Genomic DNA, 20,349 nt, shown 5'->3' with positions numbered 1-20,349 from the left:
GGGTTCGATCCCCCGGCCGGTTCAAATCCGGGAAATTTTCTAACGATGGAAGCGGCCCCGGCACCCACCCAGCGTCAAATAACATGGGTACCTGGTGGAAACCCTGGGGGGTAAAGGCGGTCAGGGGCGTGATGCTGATCACATCACCCTCACTCACGACCGGATCAAGAAAGTGTGGGGCGTTACCCCACACCCCCTATACGCCTTCATGGCATGGTGCTAAGCACAGGGGAACACTTTACTTTGTCTTGCTGTGCAACCTTCACGGGAGATAGCGAAATTTAAATGGTATTTCATGTCAAAAAAATTGGCATTTAAATGGTATGCGGATGGGTTAAGTCAATTTCATCATATCATCACTCACCCTCATCATCAGTAGCCACAAGTGGCAGAGAAGAGATGATGAACAACAAAAACCTAGTCAAACAGTAAGTAAACTTGCTGTTGGTCAGCATCACACACATACACTGTGATGCCAGAGGTTCATCATTGTGCATCATTGTATTTATAACACCATTAAGCCTTGTTTCCATGATATGAAAAACTCAATGTACTGACCAAGGCAGAAATTTATTTTATTTTAAAACATAAACTAAACGTAACGTTTCAACCATCTAGCAAGGTCTTCTTCAGACTCTGTACCAAGTACAAATGAAACAAGGTACAAAACAGGAAGATATATATTAGGGATGGGACCGATTAATCGGTACTCTATTGGTATCTGCCAATATAGACATATCGGTGTATCGGTTTATCTGTAAAATTACCGATTATTTTACCGATCCGATATATCGATTATTATCTGATAATTTAGTGCAAAATTCTGCCATTTTGTTGTAATTTTTGTGGATAATCTCCCTGCCTTACTTTCTAAAAAAGTAAATGTCTAAATATGCAATTTCCTTTTCACTGCAGTGACCTTGAAACACATATTTATTAAGGAGGTCAATAATGAACCTTTCAGGTTCTTCAAGGACCATTTCTAATTTTATATTGTATCGGTAGAATATCGGTTATTGGTATCGGTACTTTATCGGTATCGGCCAAAATTTCATATCGACCCATCCTTATTGTCGTTTTCACGTTCAGAAGACACAATAGGCTCTTATGGGCAATAGAAAATGTCGTCGCTGGCCATTTTTTGTTCTGTAATTCCAAGTAAAAACTTCCAGCGACAAAGTTGTGGAGAAAATAATGAAATTATTTTTTATAACCACTCAAAGGTTCCCAGAAATATTACTTCCATGCATTTGGAGTTTCTTTTTAACCCGAACCGCGCACGAAGTAAGGAGACGTCTGGCCATCTTGAGCTGGCTCACTGCAGCATTCCGGCTAATCACTACCAAGTTTTCGAGTTATAATTTTATTACCATTCAGTAAAAATATGAACTTCATGCAGTTTGTTATAATAGAATTGAAATTACTTAAATTTAATAATTGACAATTATTTCCAATGCTGCTGTTGTGAGCAACATTAGTGCTGTCGCAAATACACATTGTTTTTGTTTACATTACTGTCGACATTAATACTGAAATGAAGATCACCTTTCAGTTTCCAACGTACACATAAATTCATAGACCATATTAACCATTGAAAGGCTTTCCAACACGTGACAAAATATGGGGCTTCAAGATAGAAATATGACATGCCTTGCTTGAGACATTCATGTCTTATCAGTTCACGTGGGCCATAACTCATTTGTTTGTTTGGGTTGCAACTTAATCTAACCCATGTGCCAGGTTCCCCTTACTTGAGTGAGAGATCTGCTTTGGTCTGTTTAGACTTTTTCCCTCTCTCGAAAAAGTGTTTTCAGTTGTGTGAGCTCTCGGTGATTTTTACTTTTTTAAGTGATTTCTGAAGTGTCATATTCGTTCATTACACTCGCGTGTGTAGTGATCGCAATGGATCATAGTAAAAAGGATAACTGTAACGTTCACTGTATAATATTAATATTAATAATTACATATAATTATCATTATATATACAAAATATGTAACACCTTCATTGTGAAGGAAGGTCATCATTTCCTGGCGAGATGAGCTAGCGCTGTATTGGCAACACTGTGCGGTTTCTCCATAAGCGCCGTTGTGTCTTCTGAACGTGAAAACGACTTTAATATATATATACACAAAAATCACTCCCCTCCAGACACAAGATTAGAAAGAGTCCAACCACTTTCCAGATGAAAGGAAATGTTTAGCTAAATCGCCTGTCAGGTGAAAGTACAGTTGACAAGGGAAGGCCACCTGATGGAAAGTTCCAGAAAAAAACAACTTTCTAATAATCTTGTGTCTGGAGGGGAGTGATTTTTGTGTATATATATCTTCCTGTTTTGTACCTTGTTTCATTTGTACTTGGTACAGTCTGTGGAAGACCTTGCTAGAAGGTTGAAACGTTTAGTTATGGTCAGCATATTGAGTTTTTCATATCATTGTATTTGTCCAATCATAAATTTTTTCGTCACCATTTGCCGAAAATGTGAGAATGGTGATGTAAATTAGAAAAATCCATTTTATCTGTTCACCATTTATTCTCATCAGTGTGGCTAACCCAGGAGGTAGATAATTGACATAAACTAACCAAACTAGGGATATATTCAAAATAATCTAACACAGTTATTTATACCGGTTTTTATAATTTTTTAGGAAAAAGTTCTGGGAAACCAGGACGAAATGTCGCAGATGAAATAAAATAAGAACTATAACTGTGTTAGATTATTTTGCATCTACAAAAAGTGGTTATGCGAACATTTAAGAACAACATAGAAATAGATTGCATTGTGCAACTGGAATTGATATTTAAGGAGGAGTTTATAAGAATTATGGAATCGGTATTCATATCTTTTCAAAGCTCTATTTTTTTGTTTTCTTTTCATTTCAGTGGATCACCCAAACAATACTCCAAAGGCTGGAGAATGAAATCACGTCGGTGAACGATGCTCTCCACCGCCAAGGACTGGCAGACATCAAAGTGGGAGGTGTTGGTCTCGAGAGGTTGAAGAAAACTGCACAGATCATGCAGGTTGCTCAGAATATACCCACTTTGGGTGATCTCGTTCCTTTTCTGGAAGTCACTTCTCACCAGGAGTACCTTGTGGCACGTATTAAAGGTAATTCATCATAAATATGATTCCCTGTTAAGATTGCATGCATAGAGTAGGATTGGACCAATACCGATGCCGGTGTATTCGCGATTAAAATTATCTCATATGACATCTGGTGGGATTTTCCAGAACTACTCGATGTAGGATACTTGTTGAGTTCGTTCAAAGCATGGGGAATGTTCGAAAGAGTAGCATCTACTGTTCAGTGGGTCAGGAGAAGTGAAAAGTTTACGAGGGTGTCCACCCCAAGGAATCAACAAAATGAAATTTGTAAATAAATCAGGGAAAACAGAATAGATTGACAGAAGATTGGCATGGGGATAATGTTGAAATGCAGCAAGGAAATTACGAAGAATGCACGAGTCTGATCACTTTATTTTCCGAAAGATAATTCATTTACCATGAAATTAAAGTTTTAAATTCTTGAAGAGGTTTTCTCGGGCAATCAGCCAGTTGATTTCCAGAAAGGTTTCCAAGCTTTTGAGAACTAACGTCACTCTCATCTTCAGGGAATGAAGTGCAGAGATAAGTCAGGGTGACGTTATATGTATTTGGTGTGGGAGGGGTCCGGTGTAGGTGGCGTTTCTCCGACATCCGTGCTCCCAGTCAACTATTGCTAACCAGGCTGGGTCCAGTTCGTGTCCCTGTTGAGGTTGTCCTTTTCCCCGTGTATGGCTATTGCTTCTTTGATGAGACGGTCCCAGTAATTTGATGATTTGTTGATGATCTCGGTGGTTGTGAAGTCAATTATATGGCCCTCCTGGATTCAATGTTCTGCTAACCCTGATTTTTCGGGATGGAAATTCCTTATGTAGCTGGCGTGTTCTTTGCAGCGCTGTTTGATTGTCCTCCCCGTTTGTCCAATGTAGGCTTTACCGCAGGCACAGGCGATACGGCAAACCCCGGGTGTCTTCTGTCCTGGGTCGTCTTTGGGGTTTCGAAGTCGGCTTCTGACTTTCGATGGCGGTTCGTGGATCGTACAGTGAAGGCATTATCAACAAGACGCTAAAGAAAGTAACACACAAGAACAACCAACCAACGAACAAACCCAGATCCACCTGATGACCAGACCAAGAAGACAAGAAGATAGCCATCGTTCCATACACTGGTAACCTCTCTGCAGTTATCAGCCGCATTCTTTCAAAACACAACATCAAGACGATCCACAAACTAAATTGTAGATTTGTTGCATAAATTTATACAACACATAATACATGTCATAAACCTTATCCTCCATTAATTTTGTAATAATGATATGACCATGGATTGTGTAAATAATATAGAACACAGAAATATCAAATTGGAGATCTAACAAATTATTATTAACAGAAATGAAGTTGGGATAATTCTTTAGATGTATAATTACAAAAAATTTTAAAACAAAAAAGAATCAGTTATATAATGGATGTTGTCAATGTTACATTGTTGTAATATAGCAACTTAACTGTGAAAAGAAGCAGTCTGTTTTATTTTTATGTCAGATATTTTTTTTGATCACATTATTTTTTTATATAAAATTATTAATCCCAAATATCATCAGGTAATTCAAATTCATCATTGTTTTCACAAAGTCTCTTGATGTTTTCTGTTAAATTAAATTTTGAAGATGGTGGCTTACTCCATTTGTGAACAAGAAAACTCCATACTGGATCTATGTTACCATTTTCATTATTTAATTTATTTCACTTCTGCAATGAACGAAGCTTCGCAGACATTCAACTCTGTTTCCCGTCAATCTTTTTAAAACCCTTCTCTTTTTAATCAAATGCTTCTCTTCGATGTAACAAAAACATCAAGAAACTTCGTGAACCATTGTTATAACTGTATCTTTAGTCAAAATGAAAATGAATGTGTGATGAAGGAAGCGTGTGTTCTCCTGAAACGTCACAATGAAAAACTGTTTTCTTATGCTTGTAATAACCGTAAACTACAGGAAAGTAATCTGAGAACTAGTTGATTCTAATTTTGAGGAAGTTTATTGTGGCATGCATGTTACATGGAGACCTTGGCCCTCTTTTCAGAGCTTGCTAAAAGTGGATGCATGAGCAGTTACTCTTGGAGCAGTGGCGGAACTCTTCATGGCAAGGCTTGGGAGGACCACTTGCCTACAGACGCAGCTGTAAGTAGTGCTGAGAGTTTCAATGAGCAGAGATAGTTAGGGTAAAATGTGCAAATTGGTAAAATGTGTTTTATGTTATTATAGGTACAGTCGAGAGCAAGGACGATAGAGTAGAATCCTGGCAGTCCTGCAAAATGTGCAATCTATAAATAAAATACCAAATCATTTTGCTCTATTTATTTTACGTACACATTGATTGCATTGTAGAGTTATTTGTCTTGTAGTTTACAGTTCTTACAAGCATATAAACACAATTTTTGATGTAACGTTTTGGGAGAACGCAACCTCCTTTCATCATACATTTATTCTTGACTGTAGAAAACTTCTTACGTCACGTTCCGGCAACATATTTGTTAAAACACTAAAATAACACACAAACAGCACGATGAGAAACACTTACAACTTCTTCCAAGCTTTCGACTCCGTGAAGGAGTCAAAAGCTTGGAAGAACTTCTAAGTGTTCTCATCGTGCTGTTTGTGTGTTATTTTAGTGTTTTAACAAACATTTATTCTTGTTTGATTTCAGTTATAACAATGTAGTCAGTGTCACATTATTGACAAGATTCATTATACACTCCTGTTCACACAAAGTGGCACATTTTATAAGGTTAAACAATCGAAAGGTGTGCCACTTTATGTGAACAGGAGTGTACATTGTTATAACTGTCACATTAATCAAACAAGAAGAAATGTCTGTTGTAGAGAGGGATGTGTTCTCCCAAAATGTCACTTTAAAAATTTTGTTTATATGCTTGTAAGAACTGTAAACTACAAAACAAATAATTTTGCTCTAATGAGACTGAAAATTTAGTGTATAATGCAGAAAAATGTAAGATCCTGGAACATGAAATTGTGTTCAAATTCAAACCTATGCCCAGTATGATCGATCCTCTGTGAGGCTGTGTGGTGTTCTCTGTTGTGTCCTTATATGTGCCGAGCGTCCTTTTACAGACTCAGCTTTTAATGTAGGAGCCTTTAGTCCTCAGAGACAGTGTAGTTTTAGTTCTTGCTAAGTAATGAATGAATTAGTTGTAAAAATTGAGTGAGAAAGTTTTTGATAGACATACGAGACGTGGCTAGAAAAAACCAGACTGTTGCTACAAAATCTTTTATTGGTTATTTTGTACAATACGAACATTATCCCCTTCAAAGTACGCCCCTGCACTATCGATACACCGCTCCATACGAATCTTCCTTTGCTGGAGACAGTGCTGAAAATCACTTTCCGAAACCATGTTCATGACCTCTGTCGCTTTTGTTTTCACACATTCTACGGTCTTAAATCTGGTTCCTTTCTTTGCTGATTTGACCTTTGGGAATAAAAAAAGGTCGCACGGAGCGAGATCCGGTGAATAGGGTAGATGTTCTAACACTGGGATCCCATACTTGGCCAATAAAACCTTGACTGACAATGCCGTGTGGGCAGAAACATTGTCCTGATGAAGAATCCATGACTTGCTTTTCCACAAATCAGGTCGTCGTCTTCTTACTCACCCACGAAGGGTCGTCAGCATCGTAATGAAATATTGTTGGTTGACAGTTGGACCTTCGGGTACACAATTCGAATCAATTTACCGACATTTGCAATGTTTGATTCCGTTTTTGACGTGCACCCGTCCAGAACGCTTGTCGTTCGCAATTACTTCTCGTCCCTCTCTAAACCTTTGAAACCACTTAAATACTTGAGTGCGTGATAAACACACATCTACGTACACTTCCTTCAACAAACCATAAGTTTCTGTGGCGGATTTTCAGAGGTTGATAAGAAACTTCAGATTGATGTGCTGTTCCACTTTCACACTTGCTTTTCCGACGGAGCACAGATGTACGGTTCACTTCGTCCACAAACTACAGAAGAACTGAGCGCCGCGCACCTTGGGTAAATCACAGCCGGTAGGCAAGATATCACGTTATACACCCATGCACCGCTTATCCTTGACGCGCTTGCCGTTTGTCGACAGCAATATCAATCCGGTTGTTTTCTAGCCACACCTCGTATGTGAAATGGAAGGTGAAAATGATGCATTTTTATGTGAAATAACACTTCACAGATTACATTGCAGCCATGGCTGACGCTTCTATCTATTTTGTCAACATGAATTTTCATCCTTTTGCAGATTATAATGCACCTGTTCGCTGCCTATATGGATTCCCAGCTGCCTCCACTGCCGAACCACGACGGAAAGGCCTTCTCTAATCAGCACTTCGTGAGGACACCAGAGAAGCCTCCGAAAGGACAAGACTCACTCGTTATCTACCAGGCGCAGATCCATCCACCACATTATGTCCTGATTGTTGGGGAGAGCACAAAGGAAGTATCAAAGGTAAATTGAATTCTTTCACCTATTTTGACTGCCACATGTACAGGTCGATATTTCAAGCACTTGGCAGCAATTAATGCACTATTTCTTGAAAACTACACATGATATTTCAGTTATTTCTTTCTTCATCTTTAGTATACATATGAAGATATGGCATACTCAAATTACAAAAAAATATATCCATTGTTACTATTAACAAACGCTGGTTTGAAAAAGTCCTTTGTTTGCCTTCGTTACCGTCATATTATTATGGGATAGATTAGATTTTTAAAAGTTGCTGTAACTTCAAACTACTGCATCTTTTTGAAAAATTTAAATTATACAAGCAACAATGAATAAAAAGCAACATATTAAGCAAAGTCCGAGAATTAAGGATTCAGGGGGGGACGTGGGTAGCAAAGGCCCGTTTCTTGAAATTTGCCCCGACCCCATGATAGCACCGTGATGCACCATTTCTTGAAAACTATACACTATATTTCATTTCTGTCTTTTTTGTTCATTAGTTTATGTCTAAAGCTATTATACACTCGAATTACGAAACAATACATCCATTGTTACTGTTATTACCAAGCACCGTTTGAAAAAACCCTTTGTTCCCCTTTTGTTACTCTAGGATAAATTGAAAATAAAAGGCTGTAACTTCTCAACCACTGCATCTTTTAAACAATTTAAATTCTAAATAAGTAAAAAGCAACATTTTAAGTAACATCCGACAATTAAGGGTTCAGGGGGAAGCAGGGACAAAGGCCCAAAGTTCGGAATTTTCCATAACAATGCAAAATTTCCAAACCCAGTAATTTCAATTTTTTTCCCCCAAGTTGCAGCATGTGCATTACATATCCTCATAGAGTGGTCTTTTGTCGTGCTTCTGTCCAAATTTCGTCCATCCAGTTTCCATAGGTCCGACGCCAGAAGCGAAATTGCTGACATTGTCCCAAAGCTGGCAACACTGCCATTTTATATAATATTGTTATTTTTTACTCAAGAAGTACTACATTTTTTATTCAACTTTCTTCTTCTTCCTTCAACACTTGGGAGGCACAATGTATATTATAAATTTTACCTCTACTAAATGCCCTGTCTTTTAACTCTAGAACAGCCGGATTTTATACTAACCTAAAATGTCCGTTGGGGGTCAACTTGATCCTCATAATAAATTCAAGCCGTATTAAGAGTAAATGATTTTTTTAATGATGAATGATGTTGAAATGACAATATATATGATTTAATGTGTTTCACAATGTGCTTTCGCATGAGTATAAGTTATAACTAGAGGCATACAAATTTCTTTTTTGACAAAAACATGAAATATGAAATGACATCCTGTAACGTTCATTTTGTATGTTTCTGAAAGGTGTGAGGTGAATTTTCCTACCCTGTCTTGTCACGAAATAATGCAAAATGAACTGCAAAATACGAAATTGACTCTTAAACATGAAATTTACCGTTTATATACCGACGCGACACTTTCTGAAGTTTGAAGTATCCTGTAATTTACGCAATTCACGGAACATTGATTAATTCTGAGGTAAATATTTGAGTAGCAAAAATGGACACCTCTATACAGGAATAAACTTAATACTCTGGTAACTACATAAATGTGATATTAGAAGGGATAAGTTTATTTTGTGTAGTAAGTGCAGTTTTTAAATCAAATTTAGGATTATATTCACAATTTTAAAACCAAAATGTCATTTTATATAGCACTTTTCATGTCATTATTCACCGCTATAACACTGAAATTTTATTTTATTTACCGCTTTTGAACCCGAAATGGACTCTGTTTTTGTACCGAAATTTTGCTTTTTTATTTACCGAAAATATGTGCCTCCAGTTACAACAGAGTGATATGACTCAACACATATTACAAATTAGCACATAACATTTTTCAAAGTGAGGTTACACATGAACATAAACTATGAATGAACACACAATATGTTCCAAAGTTCGTTAGGCATCAGCACAAGTTGAACAATATGCACGCTTGACAGCGACAGCAACACATTTTCCACAAATTGGTTTCTGGCATCCCTCACAGCTGGCAGAAGTCTTATTCTGTTCTTGCACAGTTGGAAGGCACACTTCTTTCGTTTTGTGGTGTGTACTGGAACAATTGAAGCGCATCTGTTGCATAAAGCACCAGCACAAGAATAAATCCTTTGCGTGAAATTGTGGAGCCCGAGGATTCCCTGAAAAGTATTCAAGCATTGAGTGCGGCAATGTCAAGGACGTTGTAAAATACGTGAACAGGCCACCTGCGAGTGCATCCTGTACTGTACACAGCATCTGGTCTGCTACATCTACGTCACATTAGTGCCATTGTAGTAAGTGACGGTGTTCGGCTTCTTCATTGCTCTTTCGTCTACAGACACATCCGTGTGCATGGTGCTAAGAATCACATTAGTTTTGCTCTTGCACCTATATATCGTGAGTGTGTTGTTTCCATTTCTCAGTGCAACAGATGAATATTGTGGCGTTGAAGTGTCGCGTGCAATAGGAGGCAATTCTCTCTTGTTCAGATACTCATTCGAAGCTCCCCAATTTCCTCACGGGTGGTGGGTTGCCACTGGCCCTATACACAGGCTGAAAATTCCCGGAGACTGAACTCGGGATTGAACCTATGCCGTCCACGCAGCCGCCGTCCAAAGCAAGGTGCCTTAGACCGCATGGCCTCGGAGGAGGACGAAGTAAAATAAACCAAATCAAACTATTAGTACAAGCACTTTCCTGACTATGAGAATCTAGGTTCTTCGTAAAGGTTAGCATAACCATTTTTAATCGATGCAAAAAAATTACAGTAAAACCTGTCTATCCCGGAACATGATGGTTCCGAGCAAAATTTTCCATCTTAACAGTTTTCCTTCTTATACAGGGTTGACTTTAAATACAGTATAGAGCGCTGCAGGAAATAATGGAAAGACAGATTTACATTTTGCATTACTTATAATGTAGAGTACTAATGCATGTACGTACATGAATAAAAATGCGATACATTCATCACTCATCCCTAGAGGCACATATTTTTGGTAAATAAAAAGGCAAAATTTCGGTACAAAAACTGGGTCAATTTCAGGTTCAAAAGCGGTAAATAAAATAAAATATCGGTGTTATAGCGGTGAAAAAATAGATGAAAAGTGGTATATAAAAAGACATATTGGTTTTAAAATTGTGAAAATAATCCTAAATTTGATTTAAAAACTACACTTATTCCACAGAATTAACATTTCACTTCTAATAGCACATTTATTTACTTATCAGAGTATTAAGTTTATTTCTGTGTAAAGGAGTCCATTTTTGCTTCTCCAATATTAACAGCAGAATTAATCAATTTTCCGGGAATTGCATAACTCTCAGGATAATTCAGACCTCGGAAGGTGTCGCGTCGGTGAATAAACCCTGAATTTCGTGTTTAAGAGTTAATTTCGCTTTTTGCAGTTCATTTCGCATTATTTCGTGACAAAATATGGTCACAAAATGCACCTCACACCTTTCAAAAACATGAAAAATTAACACTACAATGTGTTTTTTCAAATTTCGTTTTTTCGTCAAAAACGAAATATGCATGCCCCTACTCATCCCCATCTTCGCAAATTAGCCAAAAGTGGCACAAAAAGCAAAGTAAAATAGACACTCACAAACATCCATGCCCATGCAAGGATTCGAACCCGGGACCCCTGGCGTCGTAGCGCGATGTGCATAGAGGGAAAGAGAAAGATTGAAAGATGGAATAAGAGAGGTGAAGAAAGATTGAGATGAAAGTGAAGAAAGAAAGAAACAAAGAGAGATAACAAGAAAAATAGAAAGATGACGAAAGAACAGAGGAGAAATAAGACAAAGAAAGGTGGAGAAAGAGGGTAAGAGATGAAAGAAAGAAACGGAATCGTAACAGCTATGAGTATTGTAACGCATTCTTTCATATCGACAATGTTACCGATAAGCGAGTGGCAACAGAGACGTGTTCCACTTACAGTATTCCATTGTTTTCTTGCGAGTGAAAAAAATAAAGGAAGAAATTTCCGCCTTGCTGAGAATAAAAACATCTCGTTGGTCTTTAAATGGTGTTCCGTTTCCGCGTTAAGGAGGTTTCCGCCTTAAGCAGGTCATTTTCAGGTATAAAATCAATCCGTTCTGGGGACTTTTTTCCGTATTTACAGGTTTCCTTCTTATAGAGTATAAACCAGGATGAAATGTCGCAAGATAAATAAAATAAATACCATGGGATGGAGTTGAAAGCTCAGGACAACTTTTAATGTCTGTTTATTGTTCTGTTCTTGTGTTACATGTGGCGCAGACAAAATAATATTGGCAGCAGCACATGATAGAATTTTTTTCCTTTTTTTATGATGGCAACATAAACACTATCAAAAGAGAAATTTTGGAGATGTGATCAGCACCATGCTCCAGCTGCCCCAGGTACCCATTGATGTGAGCCCCAGAAAATATTCCGACCTCAGATCAACCACCTTGGGAAATGAACCTGGGTCTCCCGCATAGCAGTCAGACCTCCTACCGAATAGACCACAGAGGATATTCATACAATTTTCTTGTCTTATCTTTAGTCTGGTCTGTTGAGATATTTTAAAATCTCTTTACATTTTAACACATGCAAGAACATCTAGATGGTGGTTCAACTATGAGGATATTACCCTGAAGTGTGCAAGTGATAGAATATATAAAAAAAAATCACAGTATTGTAGTTTATACAGGGTGTCTACTAGTTTGGAAATCCTGGAAAAGTCAGGGAAATTTACTGTTTGTGGAAAAGTCAGGGAAATTTACCGTTTGTGGAAAAGTCAGGGAATTTACTTTTTCAGGAAAAGTCAGGGAAATTTACTGTTTCTGGAAAAATCAACATTTCTGTGGTAGTGTGCTAAAAGTAGAAATTTTAAAATTTGTTGTGGAGAAACTATACTTCAGTTTGATATACTGAATATTACCAGTAGTATGCTTTTTTACATTAAAAAAAAATCTTTGTTAACCGTTATGAAATACATAAAAGCTCTTCTCTGATGCCCCTATTCCAACAGTCATTTTCTGTTCGGTTTCCCTTCTTACTAATACTTTTAACATGTGAAGTGAATATTCTAAATTTTCTTGTGTGTACGCACTGTATTGGATTGTAGAATTATTTCTCTTGTAGTCTTCGGTTGTTACAACCATAAAACTTGGTTAATTGAGATTCTAAGTCTGTTTAGTTAAACTGTAACGAATCTTCAACCCACAAATGAAACCTGAAGAAACATTTACTGTCCATGCAATAGTGCCTGGCTTTGTCTTTGCTGTAAAGAACAGGAACGAGATATTTGTTGTAATTCTAGTTTTAATTCTGTAAAAATATTACACTAATTGTAGTTTTAGATTTAACTCTGTATCATCAGTGCATTAATTGTTTATATCATAAGTATGTGTTCTATATTTAAGTTTTTCTGCAGTAACAATTATTTTCAGAAAGTTTAATGAAAATTGTGAATTGTAATATGTAGGGCTCGGGACTTTGTTATAACATATTTTTCATTTAGCTTCGGATCTATTATTGGGTTGAGATCTTTACATATCTGATGAAAATCAGCTGAAATAGACAAACTTGACAAAGCATATTTTGGCATCACCAATTTTGCGTTTTTACAACATATTTCTTCAATTTTGTTGTAATAAGACATATTTCTGTATAATTTCGTAATTCTCTCGCACATAATCAGTTATTTCATAATGTTTTCTTCGTAGGTTTAGCACAACGGATAGTTTATATTGTCGATGCAGGATATGGAAATTACGGAGGAAGAAAGGTGCCATCTTTTCTTAGTATAGAACAAAAATATCCCCACTTTTTTATCCTGCCAACAATTGATAGCCATGCAAACATTATTGAGAAAAAATGTTCTCTCTCATTGTTGCACTGGAAGTAAAAAAGTTTCGTTCTCATTTCTTTGCCTTTTTCGCTTTTCACAAAAATCAGTCAAAAGTAAAAATAACATTCGGTATATTACAGCCCCTACCCTACTCTATCGGGTATGGGAGAAATTCGAGAGTACTGTTGTCCATATTTTTGGCTTTACTGGGAATATTTCTGCATTTTTCTGACATATTTGTAATTTTTCATGACATATTTTCCAATTTATATGACATAATTACATACTTATTTTACAGTTTTATAGGACATAAAGTCCCGGGCCCTAGTAATATGTATTTGACAAGGTTTGTCCTGCACCATGCTTTGGGCTACAGGACGCACTCTGGTCCGAGTCTCCTGCGGGAAGCATAACAACTTTTTCTCCTGAGATTTCGGCCTGTGTATCGGACAGGTGGCCACCCATTGTCGTGAGGATATTGGGGAGCTACGAATGAATATCGTAACCCGGTCACGGAAACCTAAAATAATTGGGGGTTTGTAGTGCTGACCACATGTCACCCTGTAACTGGTTGGGTGATTGCCCACCTTTGCTAGGGCCTGTATGTAGGCCCTGGTTCTCTAGGCTGATTCACCACGGGCAATTCTAATCTTCTTCGTCTGTCTTGAGTTTGGTGTTAAGTCCACCTTTATGTACAGATATGCTAATTGGGACTGGACTTACAGTTTAAAATGGGATCCGAACCACTATGTCCCTTCACTGGGTATCGAACACGTTTATTCTTCTTATAAACGTATATTCATTCATTAATTCATGATGAAAGTTGTGCGAATTACTCACAAGTTTAATATATATTAGGGATGGGCCGATATGAAATTTTGTCCGATACCGATAAAGTACCGATATAAAATTCACCGATACCGATAATCGATATTCTACCTTTCCGATATAAAATTAGAAATGGTCCTTGAAGAACCTGAAATGTCCATGTGTGTTTCGTGGTGACTGCAGTGCAAAATAAGTTGCATATTTAGACATTTGCTTTTTTACAAAGTAGAGCATGGAGGTTATCCATAAAACTTACAACAAAATGGCAGAATTTTGCACTAATTTATCAGATATTTATTGATATATAGGATCGGTAAAATAACCGGTAATTTTACCGATACACCGATATGCCTATATCGGCCGATACCGATAGAGTACCGATTAATCGGTCCCATCCCTAAATATATATAATATTAACTTACGTTTTGCGAGTATCGAGGTAACTCCTGCAACGTTTCGGGAAGCAACTGCTCCCTTCCTCAGGCTTCTCACGTTTGGGTTATGTGTAAATCATAACCACATCGAACTCTCCATAGGTTCAGGATATAGGATTGGTAAAGGTGTATGGTTAAAAAACAATAAAAATCTAAAACCCATTACAGGTGCACGTAAATCTACGATGCCGTTTTCCCAATTAGAAACTGCTCCTTGGAATGTTAAAACTTTAAAACTGTGTATAGCCACGGTCCATATACCTTTTACCAATCCTATATCCTGAACCTATGGAGAGTTCGATGTGGTTATGATTTACACATAACCCAAACGTGAGAAGCCTGAGGAAGGGAGCAGTTGCTTCCCAAAACGTCGCAGGAGTTAGAGTAGTCACAAGAAAAGCTTGCCACAAAAATCTGCGCGGACTTTCGCCAACATTCGGGTCAACTCGGTAGCTCCACCCTTCGTCCGAAGGTTGACGCGTAGACGGATGTTTGCAAGGCGACAGCCGATCTAGGGGTCTCGACCGACTGAATGTTAACACACAAATTGAAAACTGTAAGAAGCGCAGCGAATTTAGTACTTTATTACAATTATGAATAATAGTAAAAATTTTAATAATAATACAGAATGCCACGAGCCGCCACAATTCCACAATAACACTAACTCGCTCTTGCTGTGCATGCACCGCGGGACGATACATACCGCTCGAGCCGATGTTGAAGACTGTGCCCTGTAACGAGCATATTATCAAGCAGAGCAGCCCCGTGATGAGCATTGGGTCACACAGGCGAAATTGCGTTCTCTGCGCATCGGTGATTGTGGCAAGCTTTTCTTGTGACTACTCTACCTCGATACTCGTAAAATGTAAGTTAATATTATATTTATATATATTATAAACATATGTAAATACATGAATTGCCTTAATGTCATCACCTTGTAATCAAGGGGTTCCGGGTTCGATACTCGGTGGAGGCACATAGTGGTTTGGATCCCACTTTAAACTGTAGGTCCAGTCCCAATTAGCCTTTTTGTGCATAAAGTGGACTTAAAACACCAACTCATTCAATAAATCAACAAATGTGCGTAATGACTGGGTGTGAAAACCTGGATTTCTCCTGTCGTTCATGATTGTTGCAAGCATAAAAACATATGTTTTGTTGTGATGCTTTACAAGAACACTCGCTCTTTTTATCCGACATTTATTTTCAATTTGATTTAAGATACAGTTACAACAATGGTTTATAACATATTGTAGCTTGGTGCGTGTTACTCACTATCAAATACCGGGTGGGCCGTAAGTCAGTTGTCACTAGTAATCGTTAGACTTTGTTTTCCCTAGCGTAGTGGAAGTCAGTTGTGAACTTGACTAGTGTGTATTGCCCGGCATTCTTATATTGGGTAATACACACTAAGTCAAGTTCACAACTGATTTCCACTATGCTAGGCAAAACAAAGTCTAACGATTGCTAGTGACAACTGACTTATGGCCCACCCAGTAGAATAAACAACGTTAAATTGTATTAAGTTTAACACTACTTACGTGAGTAAGTATGAAGCTTTTTTGGAACGACGTTTCGGGGTCCAACTGCCCCCTTCATCAGGTTCGTAAATATTTTCCTAAGCATTGAACATAGTGCTGCATTAAAAAGTGTTAAAAGAGGATTACAATTTTTAAGAAAAAAGAATCAGGTATACAATGAATCTTGTTGTAACATAGCAACTTAACTGTTTTATTATTTTAGGTGGCCACGGTGGCTCAGTCGGTAATGCGTCTGACTACCATGCTAAAGGTCCCAGGTTCGATCCCCGGCCGGTTCAAATGCGGGAACTTTTCTAACGTTGAAAGCGGCCCCGGTGCCCACCCAGCATTTAATAACATGGGTACCTGGGGAAACCTGGGGGGTAAAGGCAGTCAGGGGCATGGTGCTGATCACATCACCCCCACTCACGACCGGATCAAGAAAGTGTGGGGCGTTACCCCCACACCCCCTATACGCCTTCATTGTGTGGTGCTAAGCACAGGGGAACACTTTACCTTTTACCTTTTTAGTAATTATTTTAGATGAAAACTTTTATTACATTTTTTTAAAAATTATAAATCCCAAATATCACCAGGCAATTCAAAATTATCTCTTTTTCAAAGATTACTGATGTCTTCCATTACATTGAATTTTAAAGATGGTGGCCTACTCCACTCTTGAAAAAGAAAACTCATTGGTGGTCAGGGAATTTGTATACACCCTGTCATAGTTTCTTATTGGGTGCCAGCTTTGTGTGCATGAAGTGATATGATTCTGAATAAAGCATTGATTTTCTTGTGCTTCTCAGGGAAGGAACAACTTACTGCACACAATCCTCTTGTTCCTTTATTACGTGAAAACCAAAGAGCACGGGATGCTTGGTCGTGTGAACCTCGGACCATCCGGCATAAATATGATGTGGATTATGGACAGCTAACAGTGTGTGATAGTGCATAAACTTGTATTAGTTCTATGTTTATTTCCATCTATATCCTTTTTGTACTTTGGAGCATTGTGAATTTTTGACTGAAGTTTGCAATAATTATATCTTTTGTATGCAAATTGTACAAATGGAGACTTGTTCATCTTTTGTTCCAATATTTTTTTTTACTTAGAAATACATTAAAGTGTGATGTAGTTTATAGTTTGTCTTAATTTCTGCTGTTAGATGTAAGTTTGTATATTGTACGCAAAGTGAGTAAGTGTGTCAGTAATATGACTGCACAAGATGAAACTGCTTGATACGAAGAAGCTAATGAGGTGTTGAAGAGAACTGGCTTTAAAACTTCAACTCAATTCCGTTAACATACTGTAGTATTCTGTTATTTTTGCAAGAGGAATTCAAAGTGTACTTAATTGATAATTATGAATTTCACCTTTAGTGCAAAAAATTTAATGTAAAATGCGGATTTTTGCAGTATGTATACTTAGCAGTTAAGTTATTTTGCTCTTTTTCATATAAGTGCCTTTGCGTTTGATCTCAGTGTGCATTGTTTTTGTGTATTCCACTTTAATGTAATGACAACAGAGATATGTTCTGCAAAAAATGTATATCCATTTTTAAGTAGGAAATGTTAATAGTGCAAATTGTATATCTTTTAATTGAAGATATTTGATTTGTTTTAATTAAACTGTTGATTAAAATTCAATGTTGTCCGAGAACCTATTTTGGTCCATTGCTTGCATAGCTTGAATTTGTTTCTGAAGAGAGAGTCGTGAGTCATGATTTTAATATAAACTTTTATGTTTAAAGTGAACTCCAGCATTCAGGAATTATTTATCAGTGTTATGCAAGCAATATCAAAATTGAATCAAACTATAGTACAAATGAATTTGATTAATGCATTAATTTACAATAAATACTGAAAAAGAAGCTCATTTGTCTATTTTTGTACATTATTTTTATGCTAAATTTTATTTCAAATGAAAGCACAATATATACGATTCATATGTAAAAAGGAATACATTAAATTTCATGTGAAGTAAAGTAAAAGATGCAAGAAATTTAATGTATCCCTTTGTGTATATATAAATGGTATACAGGGTGTATCATAAGTAATAGCGCAAACTGACACAGGTGAAAGTACACGATAATAGAAGCCAAACAGCCTCAGTAAACATGGGTCTGCAAACGAGCGGTTTTCGAGATAATTTCGAATGTGTGGTTACAAGCCGCCACTGACTTCATGGTTTGTAAACGTCGTCCTAGTTGGCAAAATGTACTCTTCGTTGCTGTAAGGTTCCATTTTCACTACGCAGTACAGGACAACTGACGTGACTCCCACAGTACGATTAGACTGTGTACTGACTGTATCCATCCTGTTTGATTACAACGCCACCTCTCGGAAATGTTCTGTTTTGTAAACAAAGAGCAAATCTCGGAACGTGCAAGGAGTAAAACACACTGTGTTTACAAAATTCAATCGGTGACTGCTTCTAACCACACATTCGCACACATTATTAGTATTTTACCAACTAGGAAGACGTTTACAAACAATGAAGTCAGCGGCGGCTTGTAACCACACATGTGCAATTATCTCGAAAACGGATCGTTTGCAGACCCATGTTTACTGAGACTTTTTTGCTTCTATTATCGTGTACTTTCAACTGTGTCAGTTTGCGCTATTACTTACACTCTGTATATTGTGCTTTCTTTCAAAATAATATTTTTAGTGGAGTGCCAAAATAAACTAAGTCCTTTTTTTTTTAAGGTAATCTTACCATCCATTTAGATGAAATCTTCCTTTAAACAGCTTACTGCATTCCATAGCTTGCTGCAAAGTACGGAAATTCTGAAAATTCTAGAAAAAGTCAGGATAATTAGCAATATTTACCAGGGTGTCTACAATTTTGTAAAAATAAAATTCCCTGATTTTTCCAGGTTTTGTAGACCAAGAACTAAAATTTTCCACACCAAGTCATTACGGCAATTCATGTATGTAACAAGGTCACTAGATTTTATCTAAATACCTCACTTTGAATTCCACTTAAGGGCATGTGATAATTTCCACGGGAGTTCCCAAGCCCTTCCATCCATGGCAGTGTGCCAACTTAGCTCTCTTGGAGCCAGATCTGGCTCTTTCGTGCACTCTAGCCGGACCCTGTGGCCGAGTGCTTAGCACATCGTGCTGCGACGCAAAGGGTCCCGGTTTCCAATCCCGCTCGGGCTTGGTTGTTTGCGAATGTCCATTCATCAATTTCATCACTCATCCCCATCTTCGCAAATTAGCCAAGAGGCACAAAACGCAAAGTAAAATAAACTAAATAAATCAATCAGTCTTTTGTGCACTCGTTCGGCTGTGAACTGGGACGCCCACCCCCCGTGCCCCACTATGATGCCATCTCTGGTTCCGACCCACATAGACCACCTCTCGTCATAATTATACATTTTGCACGTGACGTGATATTGTTATATTGGCTGCGTCACCCCACTCTCTCTTATCTCCCCAGCTACTTCTTTATAGCGCAATGTTAGACGTGAAATTGACATAATATTGTTATCAGGGAATTCTTTACTTTCAATTTCATACGACCATCGGTGGATTATTGAGATGGGCGATGCCGCCGGATCTAGATGTTGAAAACTAAGAATAAATTGTCATCAATTTAGAGTTAATGATAATAGCAGTGCCCCACCCCTTTGACAACTAACATTACCCTAGAAGGCACTTTATCCAGCCATCGTAAATCTAGCTCCATGAGAGCCAGTTTTAACTCCATTTAAGGTGAAATTTAGTTGTTTTATGTCCATCAGGTTTGGCAACACTGCCAGGAGGCAAGGAAAAAAGCATTGATCATATGGGAGTATGATTTGATTCATTCTCTTGTGAATATAAAACTTCCGATGGAATAGAAAAAGATGTCAACGGGAAGAGGGCAGTTTGAAGATGAATTTCACCAGCGGAAAAGTCGAAACTTCCATTTGATTAGGCGTAACTTGATGTTGAAGTTGATTCCCCATAAGGAATACATGGGATTCCGAAAATTATTATTCATCATATTTTTCAAACATCATGTCCAGCTTAATAATCAACATAACAAAATGTTTGCACTTGCAACATGGAGAGAAATTCATACTCTTGGATACACCCAGGGTTTGTTTTAGTAGCAGTGCCCATTTGGGCGATACTGAAATAAATGCACAATTGCTGCGTAATTGTATCTCGACGCCTT

The 20,349-nt window shown here is 37.6% G+C and overlaps 1 protein-coding gene across 3 annotated transcripts in view; it reads left to right on the top strand.

Moving 5' to 3' along the window:
- The window catches only part of LOC145981862 (transmembrane protein 209), a 64,923-nt gene extending 46,885 nt beyond the window's left edge, over window positions 1-18,038 (top strand). For all 3 annotated transcript variants that reach the window (XM_083115315.1, XM_083115313.1, XM_083115314.1), the window contains exons 9-12: window positions 2,882-3,110; window positions 5,126-5,223; window positions 7,341-7,547; window positions 16,985-18,038. In XM_083115315.1, the coding sequence (XP_082971441.1) occupies window positions 2,882-3,110; window positions 5,126-5,223; window positions 7,341-7,547; window positions 16,985-17,113 (663 nt within the window). In that variant the 3' untranslated portion in view covers window positions 17,114-18,038. The remainder of the gene's footprint in view (window positions 1-2,881; window positions 3,111-5,125; window positions 5,224-7,340; window positions 7,548-16,984) is intronic.
- Window positions 18,039-20,349: the final 2,311 nt, after the last annotated feature.

Source organism: Lepisma saccharinum, chromosome 30 (assembly GCF_977018435.1).
Source record: "Lepisma saccharinum chromosome 30, izLepSacc3.1, whole genome shotgun sequence".
Lineage (NCBI taxonomy): Eukaryota > Metazoa > Arthropoda > Insecta > Zygentoma > Lepismatidae > Lepisma > Lepisma saccharinum.
Note: the sequence above shows the minus strand (reverse complement) of the source record. Positions and strands in the feature narration are given on the sequence as shown.